General features: G+C 47.3%; 2 protein-coding genes across 4 annotated transcripts in view; one reads left to right on the forward strand and one right to left on the reverse strand.

The window, feature by feature from the left end:
* Nucleotides 1-23,506, forward strand: part of TSR2 (TSR2 ribosome maturation factor) — a 223,090-nt gene that overhangs the window by 149,554 nt on the left and 50,030 nt on the right. The window lies entirely within an intron of this gene.
* Nucleotides 1-23,506, reverse strand: part of WNK3 (WNK lysine deficient protein kinase 3) — a 61,361-nt gene that overhangs the window by 4,672 nt on the left and 33,183 nt on the right. Inside the window, exons 12-23 of the mRNA XM_069108248.1 lie at nucleotides 22,732-22,805; nucleotides 19,133-19,280; nucleotides 17,972-18,088; nucleotides 16,004-16,141; nucleotides 15,796-15,847; nucleotides 14,644-14,751; nucleotides 9,345-10,210; nucleotides 7,670-7,760; nucleotides 7,042-7,154; nucleotides 6,247-6,677; nucleotides 2,534-2,748; nucleotides 212-414 (exon numbers count right to left, since the gene is read on the reverse strand). Coding sequence (XP_068964349.1) covers nucleotides 212-414; nucleotides 2,534-2,748; nucleotides 6,247-6,677; nucleotides 7,042-7,154; nucleotides 7,670-7,760; nucleotides 9,345-10,210; nucleotides 14,644-14,751; nucleotides 15,796-15,847; nucleotides 16,004-16,141; nucleotides 17,972-18,088; nucleotides 19,133-19,280; nucleotides 22,732-22,805 — 2,556 coding nt within the window. The remainder of the gene's footprint in view (nucleotides 1-211; nucleotides 415-2,533; nucleotides 2,749-6,246; nucleotides 6,678-7,041; nucleotides 7,155-7,669; nucleotides 7,761-9,344; nucleotides 10,211-14,643; nucleotides 14,752-15,795; nucleotides 15,848-16,003; nucleotides 16,142-17,971; nucleotides 18,089-19,132; nucleotides 19,281-22,731; nucleotides 22,806-23,506) is intronic.

Genomic DNA, 23,506 nt, shown 5'->3' on the forward strand with positions numbered 1-23,506 from the left:
AGACAAACCCAGTGGGTCGTCACAGTCCCTGCTTAGGAGCTGATCCTCCTATACTTGGGAGATGGAGCAGATTTCCAGGCTGGGAGACAATATTGTGTCACTGAGCCTGGAAGCAGTGGCAGTGGCATACAGCACCACGCCCAAAGTGGGCAAACACCTGAAGCTTCCAAAGCAGCCATTGAGCTGCCCTGATCTGGGGCTCACCACTCACCTCGTAGCCTTTGCTCCAGTTGTCTGTCTCCAATCTGTGTTGATTCTGCTTGAGCTGGTTCAGACTTGGCTTGATGAGAGCATTCCCCACGGTTTCCTTAGTCCAATCATCCACCAGCTTGTGCAAGTCATCAGTGAACATGCTCTTCTTGCTGGCCGGCGACTGCTGACAAGACGTCGTGTTGTTCACCACACACAGTGGGTCTAGAACAAAGAGTAGGGAAGTCAAACATTGAGGGTTACCGTGAGTAGGAGTTAGAACCACTTGGTTACAAGAGACATTCAGAAAGCAGAGCAGTGATCCTAAGCAAAGGCCCTGCCTAACTCCCAGGTAAACACCTCATCGAAGTGATGGCACCACTTCCCTCCAGGCCTATCCCTAGACCACAGCAGAACCTGGCACATAGTAGGCACTTCATAAATGGTGATTGAATAATTTTTTTTCTTAAGCTTCCCCTATTTTGACAGTGTGAAGATACAGTCTATAAAGCGACAACCCTCAGACCTGACTTCAGCCTGAATGACAAGAGACTCTGACCAGCATATGGAAAAAAGAAATGTTTTTAAGGCCTGAGCTGATGCTACAGAATCCAGAATAGCACCAACAAAGGCCACTGCCATCGCTGTCCTCTGGCTTGGCCCCCCCGCCCCCCCACACTGTGCACCTGTCCTCAAACCTCGAATTCTGGGTCCTTAGGCTGTGTCACTGAGAACCCAGTGAAGCAAAATCTCTCACACAAAACAATATTTATCTGCTTGTTTGACCCAAGTCCCATTTTTACAAGGGATCATTTACATGCCTATCTTTGAAATGAATTTCTCCAGTAAGATCAATGAAGTTTGAATTCTGTTATGGTTTGCAAAACATACACCCCATTTTCAAAGGATGTGATCTGAGAACAAATTGCCAGAGCTCCAGGAACCAAAGTCCCACAGGGACTAGAGACCATGATCCCTGATATTTCTAGGCTGCCTCTCAAGGGATCCTTGGCTTCCCCAGATCCCAGTCTCTCTAGTCTGACACCCCAGGGCTATGGGACTGGGAGTTGGGAGAAGTGGAGTGAAGAAGAGTCCCAGTCTACTTCTTAGAAAAGATTAACTGAAAAATCAGGGGGCCACCCCAGAGTGCAGTCACCTGGGAAGAGGCCTTAAACGAAGGCCAGGCATGCATTTATGTGGGGACCCTTTTCTGGATACTGAGGACAGGCAGGCAACAAACATTTTTTAAGTTCAATTAGATATCATAAAATAATCTTTTATGAAACTGAATGCCGTGTAATTAAAATGACCCTGAATAGACAGAAAAAATGCTAAGGTGGGGGGCACTAGGGCAGGGGGCTTTGGGTACACTGAAGTTGTAGTTAGGTAATTCTGCCTCTTTTCTATTCAAAGGCAAGGCTTTCTGGGTAGTGGAGATGGGAGGGATAGATTCAGAAATGGAAGTGATATAAAACCCAAAGTAATCGAGAAAAATGGGAAAGTCTTTTTATCATTTACAATGTGTACTGTGAAATGTGCCCTCAACTTCAGGACCACAAATCTTGAGTGAGAATCGCAGCTGGCCCTGGAACATACACTGTGCCCTCACATCCCTGAGTTAAGGACTCTCAGCTCTCAACTAGGCCAATTCCCATTGACTTCATAGGGCTGTGGGGAGGCTCAAATTCAACAAATACTTAGTAGCCACCATTCACCTCATGTCAAATGCCCATCCCCTATGAGGATCTGAGCTCTATGAAGGTGGCAGCAGCAAAGGACATGTAAGAGACACTTACTCAATATCCTTTGATGGGCCCTCCATTCACAGGCATGCCCTCAGAGCTTGGACCCCTCAGTATCAAGCAGGGCTGAGATTAAGAATCCAAGGATCCAAGGGCCAAACCAAACACCAGCACTGCGTCAAAGAACTGTCATCCTACTCAAGCATGCCCAATAATCATTTCTGTTCAAAGCTCTAGGAAACATGTGCCATCCTCAAAGAATGCTGGGGCTAACTTCAAAAAATTTAAGCAAAGATATTTGTGTTTTGATGACTGGGGGAAGGAAGCAACGTTAAGCTGCCAGAAGCTGTTATGGAGGAGAGAAACTCAATAAAGTCAGCTGCCGTTTGGATACAGAGAGTTCTGAGATCCACACTCAGGCACCTACCGCACACAGATCACATCCCCCAAGGAAATTCAGAGCAACTCTTGGGCCTGGCCTCTCTTTAAAAAACCTTCTCAAGGCTGCCCCTTGGTCCTAAAGCCCTTGGCCTTGTCACTTAGCAATTTTTCGTATGGGCCACGGAGAGCCTCTTCAGGTAACCCTTTTTTCCTTAGGTTACCTGTAGCAACAACAATACTATTGTCCGCGTGGGTCAAGGACTGTGGACGGCTTCGGAGTTTACTCTTGAAGGACCTCGGGCGGCGAGGGGATGCAGGTTGCAGAGGCAGCTCGCAGGATTCTGACTTGCTATCTTTAATGGACCGGAGGCGATTGTAGAGCTCCTGGAGTTCCCGATTTTGCTGGGCTTGAAGGCTCACGACCTCCTGAATGTGTCTGAAGACCCCAAAGAGAAAAATTGCAAGTCAGAGTGAAGGCAGACAGGTGCAGAGAAGCACATGGCCAGCAGGCAGGCCATCTCCAACCCTGATTCCAAGGCCAGGTGCAAACAAAAAAGTTGGGGGCCAGCCACTCCATCTGCAGGAAGAGAAAGAGCTTGATTTGAGTCACCTACTCTTTGTCTCAGTCTCTTTCTCATGAGAGATGTGATGCAGTGGCTACATGGCTGCCGGGTCTAAGTCCCATGTCTGACTGACACTGGCTGTATCCCTGGAAAAACCCCATCTCTCAATGCCCAGAGAAGATGCCAACTTCTGGATTGGTGGATGGCCATGCTTCATCTGGAAGTTCTTATTCCAAGGAAATCCCAGGTCCAGTAACAAGAGCCCCTGGGGTTTTTAGGGTTGGTTTAGTCAAAGGGCTTTTCAGTGTCTACATATGGAATCATGTGATTTGGGGGTTTGGGGGCATAATTTGGTCTATTATCATTCTGGCTTTCCGGTAATAAAAGCCTTTCAAACTGTGGAATAAACAACAGTGTACGATTAGGTGGCTGGTTAGGAAGGTGGAATTAAGGACTGAATCTAAAACCTGAAAAGCACAGGATGGGAAAGTAGTTTGTTTGAAAAGGATCTGGGGGGTCTGAGTGGACAGCAGTGTGATATGGTAGCCAAAAATGCTACTGCAATCTAGGACAACATCAAGGCAGGCATAGCTCCCAGGAGCAGGGAGGCCTTCTATTCTGGGTTCCACTGCTTAAATCAGAGAGCAGCCAGGATGGTGAAGAGTGTTCATGCTATCTGAGGATATCCTGGAGAAGAGAAGACTCAGGGGGCCACAGGAACAGTGTCAAAGTAGTACATCATGTGGGGGAAAGATGGGACAGAATTCAGAGCCAAGAGCTACAGGGAATGGGGGAGGGGGGAAGATGCCAAGAGGTCAATTTTGGCTTGAGGTTAGGACAAGGTTGCCTATGATGAGAACTGTCCAAAAGCGGAATTAGCTACCTATGGAGGGGGTAGACCCTTCTTTCCTGGAAATATTCAACCAGAACTTGGATGACAAATATGGATTTATCAAGTGTGTTATAATGGGGACTGTTTTTATGTCTGGCCATTGAGGTTCTTTCCAATTCTCAAAATCACCCAACCACAGATCCCAGAACTACATAAATGTGTAGATATGGTAATCCCGTTACTGGGATTACAACCCAAGGCAGTTAATGACAAGGGAGATAAAAACTGCCCAAAATATACCTAACAGCATTATTTATAATGGCAAAAGACTAGAAAAAACTAGCTAGCCCATACTGTAGAAGAGCTAAACAAATGCCACACACAAGATGGAGCTCTAAATCAGCCCTCTGATCCCCATACATGTGTGGGTAGGGGGTGGGGGGGGTCACAGACAGAAGGATGTTGACAGAGGCCACCAGCTCCCTGCAGACCCAAAGCTAAGAGTTGGGGGATAAGCAGGGAGTGCCCCTGAGATCACCAGTTCCAGCTACAACAACCATAATCCAGAGGAAAAAGCCCTGGGGAGAAGGGGCTAGTAATCCCCACCTCCACTGATGGACAGAGTCACCCAAAAGCCCCCACACTACTGAAGAACCTCAAGGTAGGTGCAGTAGAAATGAAAATGGCTTATTAATGGAAATGGTTGTAAAGAAAATGTGCTACCACCTGTCTCACCTCTATGTCTGAAGGTCCATGGGGACCTTTTCAGTTGACCTCATCCTGATACCTCCTCATAAGTCCTCCCTATGAGAAGGCGAGCTCACCCATCACCTGGGCAATGGCTCAACAAGTTACAACATGTGAATGAATGTGATGGCGGACTGTTGGGCTGTAAGAGACCTCATGCAGAGGGAAATCAACAAGCAATATGTACAAGGATGACAATATTATAAAGACAAACAAGGCAGCTCCACACAATGCCCAAGCCTGGTTCCAGTGGGCTCACAGTGATACTGGACATACTCTGCCTCCAGGCTCTGAGGGACAACTGACAGATGTCTTGGGGAAATGGTTAATGCAGGAATTTGGTTTTCTTTCATTCTCAATGGGGGAGAATGGCTGGGAGAAAGAGAAGGCAGATATTTGCACCCCAAGTTTTGGAGGACAGGGCTGTTCTTTGGATCCCAAGGCTCAACAAGGGCCTAAGAAATGCTTCATTCATTCATTCGAGGGGTATAATAACAAAGAGTGTGGTGCAATTAGCATCTAGAGGAAGGTCACTAAAAGAAGGAGTACAGTTGGGCACTTAGGGAGATGCCCAGAGCCTTTTTGTCCAGCCCTTCACCACCATCTGGGTTCACAGACCTTAGATACAGAGCTGGAAGGAACCTTAGAGGGCAACTGGAAGATTAAAAAACAGAGGCATGGAGAAGATTGAATGACTTGCCAATGCAGAAGAGAAGGCTTGGGGAAGATGCCCTGGCCATGTGTGACTAGGTGAAGGGCTGGCATGTGAAAGAGGAGAGGGGCTTTCTATCCAGTAAAAACCAACCTCTTTTTTTTTTTTTGCTTTCTGGAGGGCAACTGGGGTTAAGTGACTTGCCCAAGGTCACACAGCTAGTTTTTGTGTTAAGTGTCTGAGGCCAAATTTGAACTCAGGTCTTCCTGACTCCAGGGCCAGTGCTCTATTCACTGTGCCACCTAGACGCCCTCAACCCCATTTTTAAAAGAAAGTGTTAACTATGCTAAAGTGGAATGGGCAGCTGGAGGAGCTGCCATGAGGTCCCTTCTCCCTTGGGGAGATACTGAGGCAGAGAGGGGATTAGATTGGACTGTGGGGCTGAGAGCCCTTCTACCTCATAGAAACTTCCAAAGCAAACAGGGGTTTCTTAACAGTTACCAGCAAATGAAAACAGGGCATTAGAAATTTGAGCTCCCATTCATTCATGTGTGACCTAGAAATTAGACAAAGATCTGTGTCCTGTTCTTAAGCCCTACATCCCATGGAAATTTAGGCAGTGAAATGATTCAGAAGTGTGGGCTTCATTTTCTGTTTCCTTTGGGACTCTACATCTAAATATACCCAAATATCTAAAAACATATTCAATTATTGGTTTCAGATACTCCGAAAAAAAAACTGGGTTCTTTTGGTGACAATGAAGTATTCCAGATCTGAAAAATTAATTAAACAAAGACGATTTTATGTTTTGTGCACTGCACTTAAAAAGCAATGTCCAAAATTTGGCCAAACATGATCATTTGAATCTTCTGGAAAATGACTAAGTATAATAAAAAAAGAGCAAAAGAGAGCAGCGATTATTTACTGTTATCTTTGAATCACCAGAATTGAGGCACTTAAGTCAGTTCTTAAGAAATCCTTGTTGATTAAAGAAGAAGAAAACTTGGAATGGAAATTCTGGAAGCTCTGAGAGGAGGAAGTCAGCTTGCCATGTTCCGAGCTAGCCCAATGCTGGGCCTCCCCCAACCCCAATTCCCAGCTTGGCCACCAGGTGGCGGACGTGACAAAACCACTACTTACTTTTCCCGTAATTTCTGAAGTTCCACTCTCAAGTCCTCATCTTCGATTTCCGATTCATTGTCACTACTCATCGGGGAGGATGGAGAATAGAAGAGTGCACTCTGGGTCTGAACATAGGTTGCTGCTTCTTGAACTGGTAAGCAACAGGTGTTCTCTTCACTGGGGCTTCCCGGCAACTCACTCTCTGAGCTCAGCTGGGTCCAGGCGGCACCCCCAGGGGGCTCAGGCCCAGACTGCACGCTACTTTCTGTAGCAGAGGTATCTTTCTCTGGAGTCCCAGAGGCTGGATCAGTCTCACACGTGCTGACAGACAAAAGGTTTTCCCCTTCTTTCAAGGCTTGATCATTTTTGTGAGGTTCTGGGTGAGAACTGAGGGTAGCTGAAGAAAGCCAAGGCTCTTTTCCAGCATCTTCACTGGGACTGGTCAGGACCTGTTTGGTTGTGGGTACACAGTGTTTGTCACTAAAAGCAACTTTATTCACCTGCTGATGAGGCACAAAGAGAGCTGAATAGCAGAGAAAATGTCCTAACTGGCCTGTGGGGAGCCCCATTGTTGACCCTGGGGACTGAGAGGCTCAATGGCATTCATTTGATCCTGGCAGGTAGCCCTATGAGAAAGGCCCCAACACACAGAAAGTGAATACCTAACACTGGGATGTGAATGCGTCAGAGAGAAGTCAATCAGGAGAGACTATGTTACCTAGCACAGCATAAGGAAAAGGAGATTACAAGTTCAGACCCTACATTAACCCCCCCCCCAAAATTCTGAAGAAACAATTGAACTGAGACACCCACCTGGAATCTGCCCCGCTGAAATGAGCCCATTGCCAGACACCTACTGAGAACAGCAGATTCTCCTGCCAGAGGCAGCGGGGCTGAAGCAACTTTGGCCATCATCTCTGGCTCCACTGCAGGTTTGGACCAATGATAAACACACAAACAAGAACAGTGTTTGTGAAGATCTCATTCATCAGACCCCCAAAAAAGTAGCAAAAGGAAGCTTCTCTTGGCCTACATAATTTACAAGGTGTCAATGCAAGAGTGGAGAGCGGTCTGCTGCTTCCCCAGCTTGGAATTGGGCACTGCGAGACGCCTTCCCAATCTGAGCTTCTATGGGAAATGAAAAATGGGAACAAACTGGTTCCAGAAAGCAAAGGAGATAACAGTGGTATTCATGGGACATGTCGCAAACATGGCCTGGGTGGGAAAAGTGATAACACTTGCTCATGAAAACCAAAATCCCCAAAGAAAGTTCCAAGTGATGCTCCCTTGTCTTCGGCCCTGACTGCAAGCGCACTGCCTCGATGGGCTTTGGATTGCTCATCAAAGCTGACTGACTGCCAAGGCATGTGCCCAGCTTTTTAAATTGCGAGTCCAGGATTTCTGAGACCAGGACAAGCAAAACTTAGGCCAAGATACCCACCTCCTGTGTGCCAATGGAAAGTGCTGCCACCACCGCTCAGCACAGGGGAGGCTTCAGAGTCCCCTGGAAGGGAAGCATCAGGGGATATCTCCTAAAGGAGAGAAGAGTGAGGAAAAACACATGGTGATAACTTCCCAACAGATCCAATAATTCTTCTAGAGAACTGGGAGGGGCTGAACAGATTGCATGTACTTGGTTTGTTTCAGACCACAAATGGCACGAATGGCCTTGGGAGAGCTGGGTCTGCAGTCAGGAAAGAGCAGAGTTCCAATCTGGCCTCACACACTGACCAGCTGAGTGACCCTGGGCAGATTACTTCACCTCGGTCTGCCTCAGTCTCCTCATCTGTAAAATAGGGATTATATTACCCCCTCCCTCCTAAGGTTTCTGTGAGGATCACATGAGAGCTCAAATCTGCAAAGGGCTTAGCACAAGACTGTATAAATCGATCCATCCATCCTTCCTTCCTTCCACTCCCAAGGCCTTGTGATTGGAGTTCCTCAAGGGGCAACATAATCTGGGAAGAGCTAGACAGAGCCACCTTCCGAGACATTACTGGAAATGCAACAACTACCTATTTGGATCCTGAAAAGGGGCCAATGGAAGGAAAGGTCCAAAGGCCACCTCAGGCTCTCCTACCCAGAAAGTTTCAGGAATTGGTAAAATTAGAACCTCAATCCAAGCCAGAAGGTAGCTCCCCTGGGCAGAGGCAGGTGTCAGGTAAAGGTTGACACTGGAAGCAGAGAAAGAGTGGACATGACTCACCTCTCTTCCTCTAGGGTGTCCAGAAAACCAACTGGACACATTACTGTAAGGAGAGCTGGCCCCTGGGGATGGGCCGCAGGAGAATAAGCAACCATTGGAATGTGAGACAGTGTGAGATCCCTTCGAGTTCACGGGGATTCTGGCCCTCCCAAAGAATGTTGGCTAGTGGCACTGCCATCTTCCCCACACACCCAAAAGGGAGCGGAGGAAGAGGAAGATGGCACAGAATTGGGGAAACTCATCAGATGCCAGAAGGATAGGGGTCAAATGCCAAAGCCTTTCTGGCTGGAGGGAACCTCTCCCCAGGGAACTCAGGTTTGGGGTTTTCCTGCCTGCCAACCCTAACAAAGTCAGACCACTATGTTAATTAGGCACATTTGGGAGCTGCTATGAGCTGCTGAGGACTGTGGCCTGTGAACCAGCCCTGCAGATGGTTTCCAGCATCCGCTATATACTCTTTCCTACCTGGGGGACCTTGGGAAACTCCACTCTCAGGGATAGACTAGATGGCTTCTGAGCTTCTGAGGCCCCTTTCAACTCCAAACAGTATGGTGGTATGTCTGCTCCCCTGAGAAAAAAGTGCTCATCTTCCTCCGTCTCTAGTCTAGGGGCTACTCACCCAGTTCACTAGAGGGCTCTCAGGCTTACTCTACCCAGCCCCAACCTCAGCCACCTGACTGTGGCCTGGAAGCAATGAAGAAGCCTGACACACTGGCTGTTGTCCCCAAACAAGGTGAACTGAATTCAGGTTGGCTGTAGTATAAGGGATTTTTCCATCAGAGCTGGCTTAAAGAAGGCCATCAGTCAGGGGAGAACCTCCCTGGCCAAGTCTTGGCTCCCGAGTCCTTTGACCCAGGTCACTCTGCCCTCTGAGGGAAGAAGACACTAGGGTAGAATTAGAGATACTTACATGTGAAGCTGGCCCACCAGATGTGCAAGTGGCCACGCTGGCTGGCTCCCTTTTTAGCACAGCCTCATGAGCAGGCTGTGCTGCAGCAGAGGGAGACAGAAGCTCGGAGCTGGCCCGCTGCACACCCAGAACCTCGGGCCCGGAGCTACAGAGTGCCTCCTCAGTTGAGGAAGAAGAAGAGAACGGAGACTCTAGGTCTGGAGTGTCCTTCTGACTCTCTGAGCAGACACCACATGGGCTGTGCTCTTGATACAGCAAAGTTCTTAATTTTTCATCCAAGGTTTTAATGCGGTTGTCTACAAATTCTAATTTTGGAGGTCTTTCACCATCTGCCTCAGGCACCGAGGAAGAATGTAGAGAGGCTGGATCAAGGCCTAGGCTCTGAGCAAATGTGACCAACTGAGGGGCAGAAGCAGGCTCCATGCTCAAGGCAGCTGTCCCCTCTTGAGAGGCTAAGGTGCCACACCCCGGTAGCCACTGCGCTGAGGAGGACTGAGGCCTTGGCTCAGACACACACACCTGCAGTGGAACCGAGGTCGACTCTCCAGGGTAGGAAACACCTAAAGCCAGGCGGTCCTCAGCTTGGTGTCCTGGATACGCAGGTAGACATGTGCCGGGGACTTGGTAGCCGGCCTCCCCAAACTCAGTCTGAGCAGGATGGACTGAAGCAGCAAGGCCATGGGGACTCCCTGCAGAATGGACCATTGGCATCTTGTTCTCTTGCACCTGGTGAGGAGGGGCTAGCTGTTCATTTTCAGGACCAGCACATTCAGAAGTCTTACCATCTGCTAAATCCTTGGGCTCTGGGGCAGGCGCCACAATGAGAAGCTGTGAGGAGAGTTCTTTGTTGTTCGTGTTCCCCAAATCTAGAACAAGGAGAATAAAAGGTAAGTAAGGAGTTCAGTAATGAGTTAAAACTGTGCCACACCTGGTGTACACGCTCTCCATCACAGGGAACTCCATCAAGGGGGATTTTCTAAGTTAAAAACAAACAAACTATCCCCCATTTGAACTCAAACATTACAACTTAGACCCTAAGGAGACACATCTTCCATCTTCCTTGGCATAAGGTTTTACAATAGTTTAACATACAGAGTAATCACACAAATGAGATCCCACAAATCATGCAGTATCACTGCCTTCCAATCCCAACTAATGTCTGCTAATTGTACAAGGAGGGCCAAGAATGTGAGGCTTCGCATCAGGTATTTCAATGAAAGTGATTTTATTCTTTTAAATTACCAGGAAGTCAGGGCCCAATAATTCCTTGTTATGCATATATATGTATATGGGGGTAAAGAATCAAGGAACAGGTTTTCAGGCCTGAGACCCCAAAGAAGAAATATTTTGGGAGCTTCTGACATGGCCCTGGAAGTATGTCTCAACAACTAGAAAAAAAGGCAATATGACCATGGCTTGGGACTCTGGTCCATAGGGTGCCAGCAAGCCCTTTGGAAACAGCTGCCGGGGGCAGGAAAGACATGCAAAAAAGAGATGACAGACTAGTCTGTCCAGGCTGGGAATTTCGAAGGTTGGAATAAAAAATAAAGGGAAGAAAAGACTGAAGAGACTCAGAACCCTAGTGAGAAGATTGCTGCTTGATAAATTCATTATATTACACTGGGACAAGGGAGCTATCATTTAAAAAATGGTAGGGAAAATTAGAAAGCAAAAGAGCAAACCAAAAACTGAGTGCACTTTCACACCATGACTAAGGTGGGAACAGGTTCACACAATTGCACGCGTATAATGTCAGACTGCTTGCCCTCTTGGGGAGGGGGGAGGAAGAAAAATGGGAAACTCAAAATCTTACAAAAATGATGTTGAAAACAATCTTTACAAGTAGTTGGAAAAAAATAAAAAAAACTATTAAGTTTTTAAAAATGAGAACTCTAAAACAATGATCCTAAATCTGGATTACTAATCTCTAAACCTGTTGGTATTCACATCAGAAAACAAGAAGAAAAGAACCATCCATCTCAGCTCCGGAGAGAACAAAATCTTTACCAAATGAATGTAAGAAATCAGTCCTAAAAATCATTAACCACTTAGCCTTTGAGGTAATTTTGAACTTCCATACACACAGCAGAACACAAAAGGATTTGAGCTCTATATGACACAATGAATCTCCAATTTGTACCAAACTTTTACAAAAGTGAGTAACAAATCCTACACATTACTTTCAAAATTGTCCAGCTTGTCTGTGCTCCCTGCTGAACTTCCTTCTTTTGTCTTCTGTTCATTTTGTGGCCTTCTTTTTTTGGAAGGAATCACTAGTGCAAACCCTCCCCCCTGCATCTCACCCTCTCCCAATGAAAAAACCTCAAGGAATTAAAAAACCCTTGTAACAAATAAGCAGAACTAAGCAAACTAAACCCCACTACCAATGTGGCAAGTGTCTTTCTGTACCCTGAGCCCATCATTTCTCTGGCAAGAGATGGGCGACCCCATTCATCATCAGTCCTCTGGAAGCATTGCACTGGTCAGAATTTAGTAGTCTTTCAGAATAGTTGGTCTTTAGCATGTGGCCAGGCTTGTAGAAAGAGTTCCCCTGCTTCTGTTCCCTTCACTTTGCCCACTTCCTAGACATCTTCCCAGGATTCTCTGAAATCAGCTCCACTGTCTTTCCTTACAGCACAATACCCTCCCATGACATTCCCATGCTGCAGTTTGGTTTCTAGGACTTGATTTTTCCTTGGTCTTTTTATCACTGCTTCAGGGTCAGGGGCTTGGTTTCATCTCCTTTACCCCATTACCCCTGGCCTCCCCAGTCTGCAGACGTGTCAGCAGTGGGTATATTTCTGTAACTGACTGTCCACCTTCTTGGTTCAGCCTCCTCGGTCTGTTTCAGAGAAGAGTGAGCCCATTTCTTCTTTCCATGCATTCCAGTCAAGAGAGATAGCAGGTCCCTCCTCCCCTCCCCATCCACCCTTCCTCAGTGCCCTTCGAAGATATCCAAGGTTCAAGGGACCCCTGGTTTCTTCTCCCCCGGTGGAGTGTCAACCCAAGCTCATCATATACTCCTTCCAATTACACAGAGAAATTTCCCTTTCTAGGTTTCTCTGGACTCTTGCATGTGCATTTCAGAGTTTCTTCCTCCTCGGCTCTGGGCTTTTCATCAGGTGTGCTTGAAATTCCTCTATTCCTTTCAAGCTCCATTTTTCCCCCTCTAGGAAGATAACTCATGTTTACCCACTAAGTTTTTCCTGACTGTAAGCTGTCAGAAGTCGTGTTTGGGATGTTGTATGCCAGGGGTCTCTTCTTGGCATACAGTGCTGATTTCTAGCCCAAGTTGCCAGGGCTTGTGTGATAGTGACTGAATTCCCCTGTTTCTGTGTGCTGCTTTTCTGGGCACTTGCAGGATTTTTGCTTTGGTGTGGAAGGTCTAGATAATGACTGAGCCTTTCTCTGTCAGAACTGAGCGCAGGAGGTCATTGGTAGGTTCTTTCTGTCTTCACTTTGCCCCCTGGCTTAAAGCTGACTGGGCAGTTTTGGGTCATTTATTTATTTATTTTTTTAAATACAGGGTCCAGATATATTTTTTTTAATAAAGGTTTTCAAGGAATCTCCAACATTCTCCAGTTCTTTGTCTTGACCCTGTCTTTGAGGTCAGAGGCCTTACATGTTCCCTTTTTTCAGCTTTTGATTTTGTTCCCACACAGTCACTCATTATCTCATAGACCGGCTGATTTCTCTTTGGTCTCTCCTAGTTTTCAGGAACTTTGTTCTTCGGAAGAGGTTGGCCAAGTTCTCCTCTAAACGATTGATTCTCCTTCCAATTCTTTCTTCTAGAGTTTTAAATTTTTCTCTCTCACTTCATTTCTCTTAGCTATTTGGGGACCTTTGGGTCTGCCTGCATTTGGTGGGGAGTTACTCTTTCCTTTAGGGGGTCTCTCGATCTGCAATCCTCAGTGTCTCTCTGGCTTTACTTCCTTCTGGCTGGCCTCTGATGCAGTTCTGGGGTGGAAGGAGTCATTAGCCAGTTAGCTAACCAGTGTCCACTTCTATGGCACCTTAAGCATTTTACAAGTTACCTCATCTGATCTACACAACAACGTTGGGAGGGAGGCACTAATATTATTCCCACTTGATAGATGGGGAAACTGAGGTTGAGAGGAGTGAACAGACCTGCCCTGGTTCACATGGAAGACTCCAAACTCTGAGTTCAAAGTTCTAGCCATGTCCCATTAGCTGCTAGAGTTTCTCCTTGGATTTTTGGATCTGTATTTGGTTCTTGATGGCCTTCATCACCAGCCTCCTTCTCCCTTTCCAGTCTTCTTACATCTCACTCCCCACCAGAGTGACTCTTTGTCATCCTGGCTGTTCCTCTTTCAGCTCCAGGCATTTTCTTGGGCTCTCCACCATGCCTGGAATGCTCTCGCTCCCCAACTGCACGTACTGGTTTCCCTCTAGTGGAGTGCTGCTCCCCACCTCCAGCCCCACCACTACTGCACTGCCTTTTTCTCTTTATATCTTGGCTCTGCATTAGACTGGGAGCTCCTGGAAGAAAGAAACTGTGCTTCAGTTTCTCCTTGTCTCCACAGTGCCTAGTACAGTATTTTGTATACAGAAGGTGTTGAATACAAGTTTGTTGGATTAGATAATGTCCAGTTGTCCAGTACAGGTCAGTTCAGGGAGGCTCATTTCAAAACCCTTGGCCACCAGAGGCCGAATGATTTCCAGTCACAGCTAGGAGCTTTATGAAAGGTTCTTTTTCAAATAAGAATGTGGAATGATGCAGCCCTTTGTTGATCACTGGTGAATTCAAGTGCCCTCCCCCTGGCTGCCATGCTTCCGATCAACAGACTGCCTCTGTGACTAAACTGTCTAGTCTCAGTCTTATGGAGGAGAAGATGAGGCTGCTTCAAGATGGGAAGTCACAGAGACAATATCATGGTCAAGAGTTTTATGTTTGCAGAGATCATCTAATTCAACATGATTACAGGAGACACTGATGAGAAACTGATGAAGAGAAGGCCTCAAGGTCACAAAGTGGACCATGACTTAAAAAGACAGTGGACACCTCGTCCAAGGAGCTAACCCTAACCTTAAGAAGCTTTTTGTCCATGAAATCTTGGGAGAGTCAATGTAAAAGAACACCCAAGGAAAACCCAAGGTTTCTCCAAGCAGATTGGACCCGACAGCTAAACCTGCAGGATCGTGAGCCCCAAGCTTGGCTGCTCCCAGTGCTTGGTTTTGTTTCTCTGCCCCTTCTCAACACCAGGGCCTAGCACTGAGTCCTAACAAGAGGACCTGAAAGAGTCTGGTGGAGAAAGCCAGCTAGAGAACGAAAGCTTACCAGCAAGGAGCTGTGACTCAGGAAGGCTCAGGGGTTCGCGATTGCGTGTGGTCTGATTGATACAGAACCTCCAGCGACCAACTGGGGAGGACTGAGGAGCAGAGTCAGCTGCAGAAAAAATTACACAAACACATTAAATTCACAGGGAAGCTTTTTGGCCTTGTGGACTAAGACAATCGGCTCCAAAACACTGATTTTTCAGAGCAGTCGGGTAGGAGTCTGACGTGCCAAACATAAAGCCACCTCTCATCAGCTTGCAACGTCCCAGAAGAACAAAAGTCACCACTGGCAACTATCAGACGCAGGCCAGGCCCTTCTGGGCTTTTCAGTGGGACCATGCTTTCCTTTAAAACCTCTCTTCACACTCTGGTCACAGTAACCGACACTCCCCAGGCTCTGTTTCCCCACAAAATGGAGGTGCTGTACCACACAAAAGCAGAGCCTCAGATCACACTTCCCACGGGTCCCTCACCTGGCACACTTCCATTTCTTCCCCTCCCACAAAACATTCAGCAAAAGGCAAAAAACCAAGGAAGAGAGTCAAGGGACCCAAGTTTGAGATCCCCCCCAAACGAACGATTCTCCACTTTCTTCATCATCTTTCAATTGGCAAGAATGGGGCAGATACCACCATTGTTGGAAGAAACCTAAGCAAGGCAAGGAAAGGCGATTTGAAAAATGAGTCTCAGACAACATCTATTCTGGTCCCAAAGTGTGCATGCGATCAGAGCAGAAACCAGGGGTGGATGTATAGCCTCAGTTTTTCCTAGTGGGCCCCAGAAGAGTCCTTTGGAAATGTCAGGGCAGTTTTTTATTTTATTTTATTTATTTATTTATTTATTTTTATTAAGCAATCGGGGTTAAGTAACTTGCTCAAGGTTACACGGCCAGTTATTTCTGGGTGTGGTGCTGAGTGTCTGAGCCCGGGATTCGATCTCCAGGTCGTCCCAGCACTGGAGCCGGTACTCTTACTCGCTGAGCCACCTGGCCGCCCCATAGCAATTGGGGTTAAGTAACTTGCTCAAGGTTACACGGTCAGGTGTTTCTGGGTGCAGGGCAGTTTTACTAAGTTGCATTCCCTGCCTTACAAACACTATTTCTGGGAATTGGGGCAAAAACGTGCCAAATGGTGAACAGAAACTGGGTACTCACGGCAGCTTTGAGTGGGCGTAGGATTCATCTGTACTTGTTCAGCTGATCCCGTCTGAATGACAAACCAAGAAAGAGTAAGGCCTTTTCTACTCACTTACATCCCAACCCACACAGTCACATATACAACTCAAACACCCACACTCACATACTCTCTCAGTCACACACACACACACACACACACACACACAGTTTCCTAAATAGCTCTTACTTGATAACTGCTGGATTCTGATGAAGCTGACTCCCCACCAGGGAGGGTACAAAGGATCTCCTGGGCACGGCACACAACCACCTGCAATTCTTCCACAAACTTCCCCTTCTCACACTCTAGCACAAAGTTATCTTCAACCTGCCAAGAAATAAGTTCCCCTTTAAGAATGGGATTCTTGCCTTATGGCAGGACCCACAATGGACGGAGCGCTGAGCTTGGGTTTGGCTGCTAGACACACATTTGTGTCCTGTTATGATAACTGGCTCTTGGACAAGCCCCTCACACTCTTCTGGGCACATCACATCAGAGATGGCCAAGGCTGGTCTGCAAATATCTGTCACTAAGGTCTTACTGAGCACCTAGTATACATGCCCCCAACTTGAGATAAAGAGCCAGAGGAAGGGGACAGGTCTTCACCCCTAGGGGCCGCCATGCTTCTCAGAGGGGCTTACGGCAGCCACATAAGAAAAGTACCTAGAAGACAAATCCAAAGGGCCTGGAGGAAGCCACAAAAGGTCTCCTGTAGGAAGGGGCACCTAAGTTGAAGCCTGATGGGAGCCTGGGGTTCCAAAAGGCAGAAGAGAAGAAGGAGAGTTTTCCAAGGTGGGGAAGAAAGCCTAGGCAAAGGCACGGAGGCAGGTGATGAAGGGCATGCAAGGAGAGAAACCCAAGGAAGCCATTTCTGCTGCAGTATGGACTGTGTGAGGGCAACTAATGTATTAATCAATATGGAAAGAGATTAGAAACAGATAAAGAAGAGGGAGAGAGGAGAGGACAGGATAGGGCAGGACAGGAGAGGAGGAGATCAACATCTTGTTAAAAAGTACCATAGACAGTGAAGCACTATCAATACTAAGCATATATGCACTGAAAGTTACAACATCTAAATTCATAAAGGAGAAGTTAAATGAGTTACAGGAGGAAATAGACAGAAAATTATATTAGTGGGGGATCTCAACTCTTTGTCTGAGATCTCTTGGGAAAGCAAGAAGACATGCACAGTGCACAGAGCCCCACAAGGGGCAGCCATCGGTGTTCTGCTGAGCAAGAAGCATGAGCAAAATTCAAGAATGTCACATCTTCCCTCTTCCTCCAAAACAAACAAAAGGAGCACCATCCAAGCTTCCCTCCTTTTCTGATACTCAATGGGACAATGAAGGGTTTGGAAACTACACTGGGGGAATGCACCAAATACCTACTGGGCTCTTCCTCAGTGCATTATGGGTACTGCAAAGGAATGAAATGTAAGTTCAAATCTCAGCCACTGCGTAAAGATGAGTTACACACAAACTGACTAGAGTAATTACTCTTTGATGTCTTCTTGGAATCATGTGCTACATAAAGATGACCAAAAATGGGAATAAGTAGTGTTGGAGGGGTTGTGTGAAGACAAGTGTGTTGTAGGTGGAGCTCTGAACCATGCCCTTTGATCCAGAGATTCCACTACTAGGCCTATATACCAGGAAGGTCATTGGTAAAGAAGAAAGTCCCCACCTGCATCCAAATATTTATTGTAGCACCTTTGGCAACAGCGGACAGAGGAGCAAGTGAGGAGATAACTGTAAAGGTGCTCAGTACCGGGCCATGTTTCTTTCCCTTTACCTCCCTGTTTTTATGGTGGCTAAGAACTGGAAACAAAGTAGATGCCCACCGACCTGGGAACGGCCAAGAAGACAGAAGATTTGCATGAAGCGACTCCGTGGCAAGTTAGGACCTGAAACAAAGGGAATGTCCCCAAGCCGAGAACCCCACCGAGGGTACGGAGCAGGCCAGATACTCTCCAGGCTTTTGCACTGTACTGATTATTTTTGTTTTTTTATTTCCTTCCCTCCCTTTATTGTCCTGATCTTTCTTTAAAAAACATCATTATAAGGACTGGCAAGGGGCAAGGGGAGGGTGAGATAATGGAAAGAGTATTTTTTTCCACTGGCTCCCACTTCTCCGAGCACAAGCAGAAGGAGAAGTTACCATGTAGTTGGCAATGTCCTCGGGGGCGTCTCCATCCACATCAAACTTGAAAGTGACCATCTTGTTATTGTGAGTTTCCAGCTGACATTCCACCATGTTATCTCCGAACATTGAAACCTAAGTAAACAGAGAGTGGAGCTAGATGGCACAGGAAAACAAACAGAATCCATTCTGACATGAACAAAATGCACTGACTACAGCTGCCATCCAACTCTATGTTAGATTCCTCTGCACTGCAGAAATTCCAGATTGACTCACTAGGGCAAAAAGGGGCCAAATTCCTGTAAGGTACAAGCAGGAAACACTACACTGAGGCTTCAAAGACAATCATTCCAGGATAACTCAGAAATTATCTGAATTCCCAATAGCACGCAGGCCCACCACAGGGAAGGAGCCCTTAACACTGCCTTGGCCACTCTGCCTTCTGGGATGGGCTCAACTAATCTAATCCACTTAACTCTTTTCCTATTTTTTACCCAGTCCTGCTAAATATTTCTGACAGTCAAATCTGACATATGGGGAATTGAGAGAAATCTCCAAGAGCTGGCATTTGACAAAGATTCAACAGCCCTGCAGAAGGAAAATGGCACAAGTCAGGTTTTGTAGTCTCAGAGAGAGGAAGCAAAGAACCCAGCCACTGAGGACCAGGCTAAGTGTCTGGAGTGGGACAGCAAAGGTTGGAGAAGTCTGAGGATAAAGTGCACTCCCACCGTATGGCAGAGAGCTGCCGGGGTGGGGGCCAGTGTATGGCCCCAATTTACTGGACTGTATTTATAGGTTTCAAGGAAAGGCTATATTATTGGGAGGGGGGGTAGCAATTAGGACTAGGTAGGCAAGTGATAAAGATGTGAATGGAAATCAGACAGTGCAGAAGGGCCCTGGCCTAGCAGGATGTGTACCACTCAAGTCTATGCAATAGCCACAGTTGACTTGTGGACCTCAACCTTTCGATCTTCTCTGGGGCCACTGGTAGTTGCTCCTCAAAAGCATCATCACAATAACAGAAATGAAACTGAATGATCTCTGACCTTTTCTCTCCTAACTTTGGTCCTTTCAAGGGAGACTCTGGGGACCATGGCCTCTGGGAGCGAGTAGCATTCTCTAGCCTTCCCTCCCCCAACAAGCTGTGCCCTTGGCCTCCAAACGAAAGTGCAGCTATACCTGGAGGATGGTCAGTTGGAATCTGGGCCCCTTCTCTGGCCGAGGACACGAAGCCCTCCTCTGCTTCATCCGATCCTGTTTCCCATTCCCAGCAAGATTTTCAAAGCCACTGGTCCCATCCTTCAATGCAGCTACATCGGCACCAACGCTAAGAATCATAAAAAATAAGTGTCATCAAATCTCTGAGAGTGGACAACACTATCCAACAAAGGCCAAGCCCAAAGCAGCCACCCCACTGGGAATGTTGTGCCTACCTTCCTGAGTCAGACCTGAGGGACAGAGTGCAGGTAGAAGGGTCCTCAAGGAGCCATATTCCCCCCTTCAACAGTCATGGTAAGGAGAAAGCTTTAGGAAGGGGCTCAAAAGAAGCAAGTCAGTGTAAGCGTGGACAATCTTATCTTGTGAAGGAGTTCCTGGAGGTAAGGGGGCGGGATAGGGATGAGTCATCTTGAAAAGGAAAACAATATCTGGGGCCATGAAAGAAAGACACTGAGAAGCAGGCCCCAAATGGGGAACCCTGAGGATAGTCGTGTGTCTGTCTGGCCAATGGAGGGGCCCACCTTGGGCCAGCTGCGGTGGAAAACTTGGGAAGGTGAGCTGGGGGCAGGAATGAGAAGAAAAAAGTGAGAAATGAGGAAGTGCAAAGGCTGGGAAACTAATCAGGAGGAGCTCAAGGAACCTGCCCACGCCAGGAAGCCCAGACCAAAGGGGAGCCCTGCAGCCTGAACTGGAACATGACACGGCAGCTGAAGGGGCACTAGCGAACTGAAAGGGGAGCACTGCCAGGCCGCTGCAGCTGGAAAGGCAGACTTTGCTCTAAAGGCACTGGCCTCCTGCTTGAATAAACAGCATCCAAACATACACACACACACGCACACCGACACACACACACCACACACTCAGACCCCCTTAACACCTTCCCACACTGACACACACACACACCACTCAGACACACGCCGCACACACTCAGACACACACACTCCCACACACCTACACACACAGAACACACCACACTCGGACACACGCCACACACACAGACACACACACACACCACACACTTGGACACATGCCACACACACATACACCACACAGACGCACACACACCACACACACTCAGACCCCCCTCAACATCCCCCCCTACACACAGACACATACATGCCACACACTCAGACACACACACACACCCCGTACACACCCCCCCCCGACAGATTCCCCTCAACACCCCCACACACCTACACATAGAACACACCACACTCAGACACACACCACACACATACACACCACACACAAACCCACACACCCACTCAGACACACACACCACACACTCAGACACACACATACCACACACTTGGACACACACCACACACACACACACCTACACACAGACAACCACACCACATACAGACACACCACACACATACTCAGACACACAGTCCCCCGCCCCACACACACACAGTCATTTCAGGGGGAAAATCAGGAAAGGCTTTGGAGACAACATGTTCCTTAAACTGGAAATGAAAAGGAGACAGGGACTCAGGGGCAGGCAGGCAGGGGTGCAGAAGGGGAAGATGCCAGAACAAATGCAGGCGATGGGATAGCATGTGTAAGGGAGAGAGGTAAGGCCAGGTGGGCTGGAGGGGGAGTGTGGCAAGGTGAGTGATGGCCAAGGAGGGACAAACAAAAGAGTTTATGTTTGAACTTGGGGCTTAAAGGCGAGGAAGCCCCAGAGCTCACTGAGCAAGGGGTGACAAGGTCAGGGAGGGCCCTTTTGGAAAGCAACTTGGGTAGCTGATGGGGGGCTGGGCTGGAGAAAGGAATGGAAATCAAAGCTCCTAGCATGACAAAGCTGCTAGCTCCCCCAGTGCTCCCAACACTGGAGAAGCCGTGCTGGATGGGGGAATACCTCACTGTGTTAGGTCAGCTCCATGGAGTAAGGGGCTATGCACTTTTCCACCAAGGAAATGGTTTTTACCCTAAATCATTGCCAAAGAGTCCACCAGGTTTTGTCCCTGGATCAGATGTGACTAGTTTGCCCAGAAGACCCTGGAGAAGAAAGTCAGAGCCCCAAGAGCAGGAGAGGGCAAAGGTGGATGTCAGGAGAAGCCAGTCCTTCAGGGGACAGGGAAGGAGAAACATGATGCCCCACTGGCTTCGTCAGGGGGGTGGGGGCTTCCTAGGCTTGCCAAGTGAGCAGCTAATGGGTGGAGACAACATCTCCCGAAGGTCAGTTAAAGAGTGTCCCTATTAACTAAAATGGGACTACTATTTTGGGGTGGTGGGTAGGGGAAAAACGGGGAGAAAATTTGTAACTCAAAATCTGGCAGAAATGAATGATGTAAATCAGAAGTTAATAAAGCATTAAAAAAAAGAAAAAAGATGGCCTCAAAGTAGATAATAGAACAAGTGGGAGGTGGGATAGGAGGGAGGGAAAGATAGTCAGTCTTTTACAATATATCTTCTATGTTACTGTTTTGCATTAGCCACACATGTACAACCTATACTGAACTGCTTATCTTCCCAATAAGGGTGGGTGACAAGGGAGAAGGGAGTGAATCTGGAATTCAAAGTTTTAAAATCAAATATGTGTGTGTGTGTGTGTGTGTGTGTGTGTGTGTGTGTGTGTGTGTGTGTGTGTGTGTGTGTGTGTGTGTATATATATATATATATATATATATATATATACACACATACTATTATTAATGCTATTTTCTATGTAATTGGGAAATAAGATATACAGGCACTGGGGCATAGAGATCCACCATGCCCTACTGGAAAATTCGAAGGGCGTATGGGAGAAGATATGGGAGAGAGCATATTGGGGGAGGGGATATCCTGTGGGACTGTTATTTTGGGGTGGTGAGTAGGGGAAAAACAGGGAGAAAATCTGTAACTCAAAATCTGGCAGAAATGACTGATGTAAATCAGAAGTTAATAAAGTATTTGAAAAAAAAAAGTGTCCCTAAGTCAGCAAGGAATCTGCCCGCACCCCACCTCCAGCCAGAACCTTTCCTCTTTCTTTCTTTTTTTTGGGAAGTGCCTAATGGGGCCACTTGTCTCAACCCTACACATGTTTTGTAATGGGTCAGAAAGTGGGAGGGGGCAAAGGAGACAATTTGGAATGGGAAGATGGAATTTTTAAAAAAGAAAGAAAACAGAACTAAAAAAAAAAAACCAGGAAAAAGGAATTGCACTTGTTATTAACTCACAAAGGGTTATTAACTGAGGTCATCAAGAAACATGAAAAACAAAGAAAACAGTGAGTGTGCCCAGGTAGAGTGAGGAGGCAAGGCACTTCATTTGATGTTTAAGGAATGACAGGGCCTAGGGAGCTCTGGCAATTGCTTTCAATGCTTTTTTACACCAAGTTCCCTACTCTTTGCTGACAAAAACAGAGACAGTGAGCTCAGAGGGTCAGCAACTATTCCAGACTGGGCCAAGCTCCCCAGACCCCCTAGATTCACATGGTTCTTTCAAGAGAGACCGTGAAGGTAACAGCAAATCACCCTTCTTTTCAGAAGTTAAAGGTTAGCTTCACTCTAATCAATGGTCCAGGGCACACACCTCCTTTGTTCTCAGAGAATTCACTGGTTCACACTCACCCTCGGACTAAATCTGCTTTTGGAAGAGCTGTTTGTAGGTCTCCTACTGGTGCCTGGGATGCAGGCTGTGAGCTCTGTTGGAATAAAACTTATCAGAAAAATGGCTAAAATGCACAGTATCCCCCAAGTCCCCATCCCCCCCCCATCTGCTTCATGACCATTTCTGAGCCTAGGTATTAGGCCAAGACCAATGCTGCCAGGGCCTATCGAACCCAGTCCAATGCTTGCCAGGCAACCTATATCCCATGGGCAATGGGAAGGAAAGTAGCCTGTCACTGGCCAGAGTTTCTTCTTGCTCTTGCATCTTGTCCAGATGCACTGGTGGAGGACAAGAGAGAAAAGGAAATGAATATGGAGTGCCTGGGCATCTCTGGGCAGCCCCAACAGACTGTTGGTCAGTGAGAGGCTGTCCCAATGCAGCAAGCCCTGACTCCAACAGCCTCACTCTGGGAGCTAGGCTGCTCCCTTCACCACTTTCAACCCATTTCCTAACCCATCAATCTTTTAGGGAAGGAGAAGTATTTGGAAACAAATCTGCACTGTCATTCTTGTGCCCTCATGCCTAAGGGATGAAACCCTAAGAATAAGGCCACGACCTTGGGGGTCAGAAGAGCCTACACTACTCCCCAGTGAAATGACTTCTTGGCTAATCACCCTCAGCCCCAAGGAAAAGCTGCCATAGGGGGCATATGGGGGCACACGGCCAGCATCCATAGGAAAAAGGACCAATTCTTGCAGCCATTACCCAAGTCCCTCTACTGGTCTCAAGAACCCC

Source organism: Petaurus breviceps, unplaced genomic scaffold, assembly GCF_028583685.1.
Source record: "Petaurus breviceps papuanus isolate PSGF00001 unplaced genomic scaffold, PetGlider_PUasm1.0 90333, whole genome shotgun sequence".
NCBI lineage: Eukaryota > Metazoa > Chordata > Mammalia > Diprotodontia > Petauridae > Petaurus > Petaurus breviceps.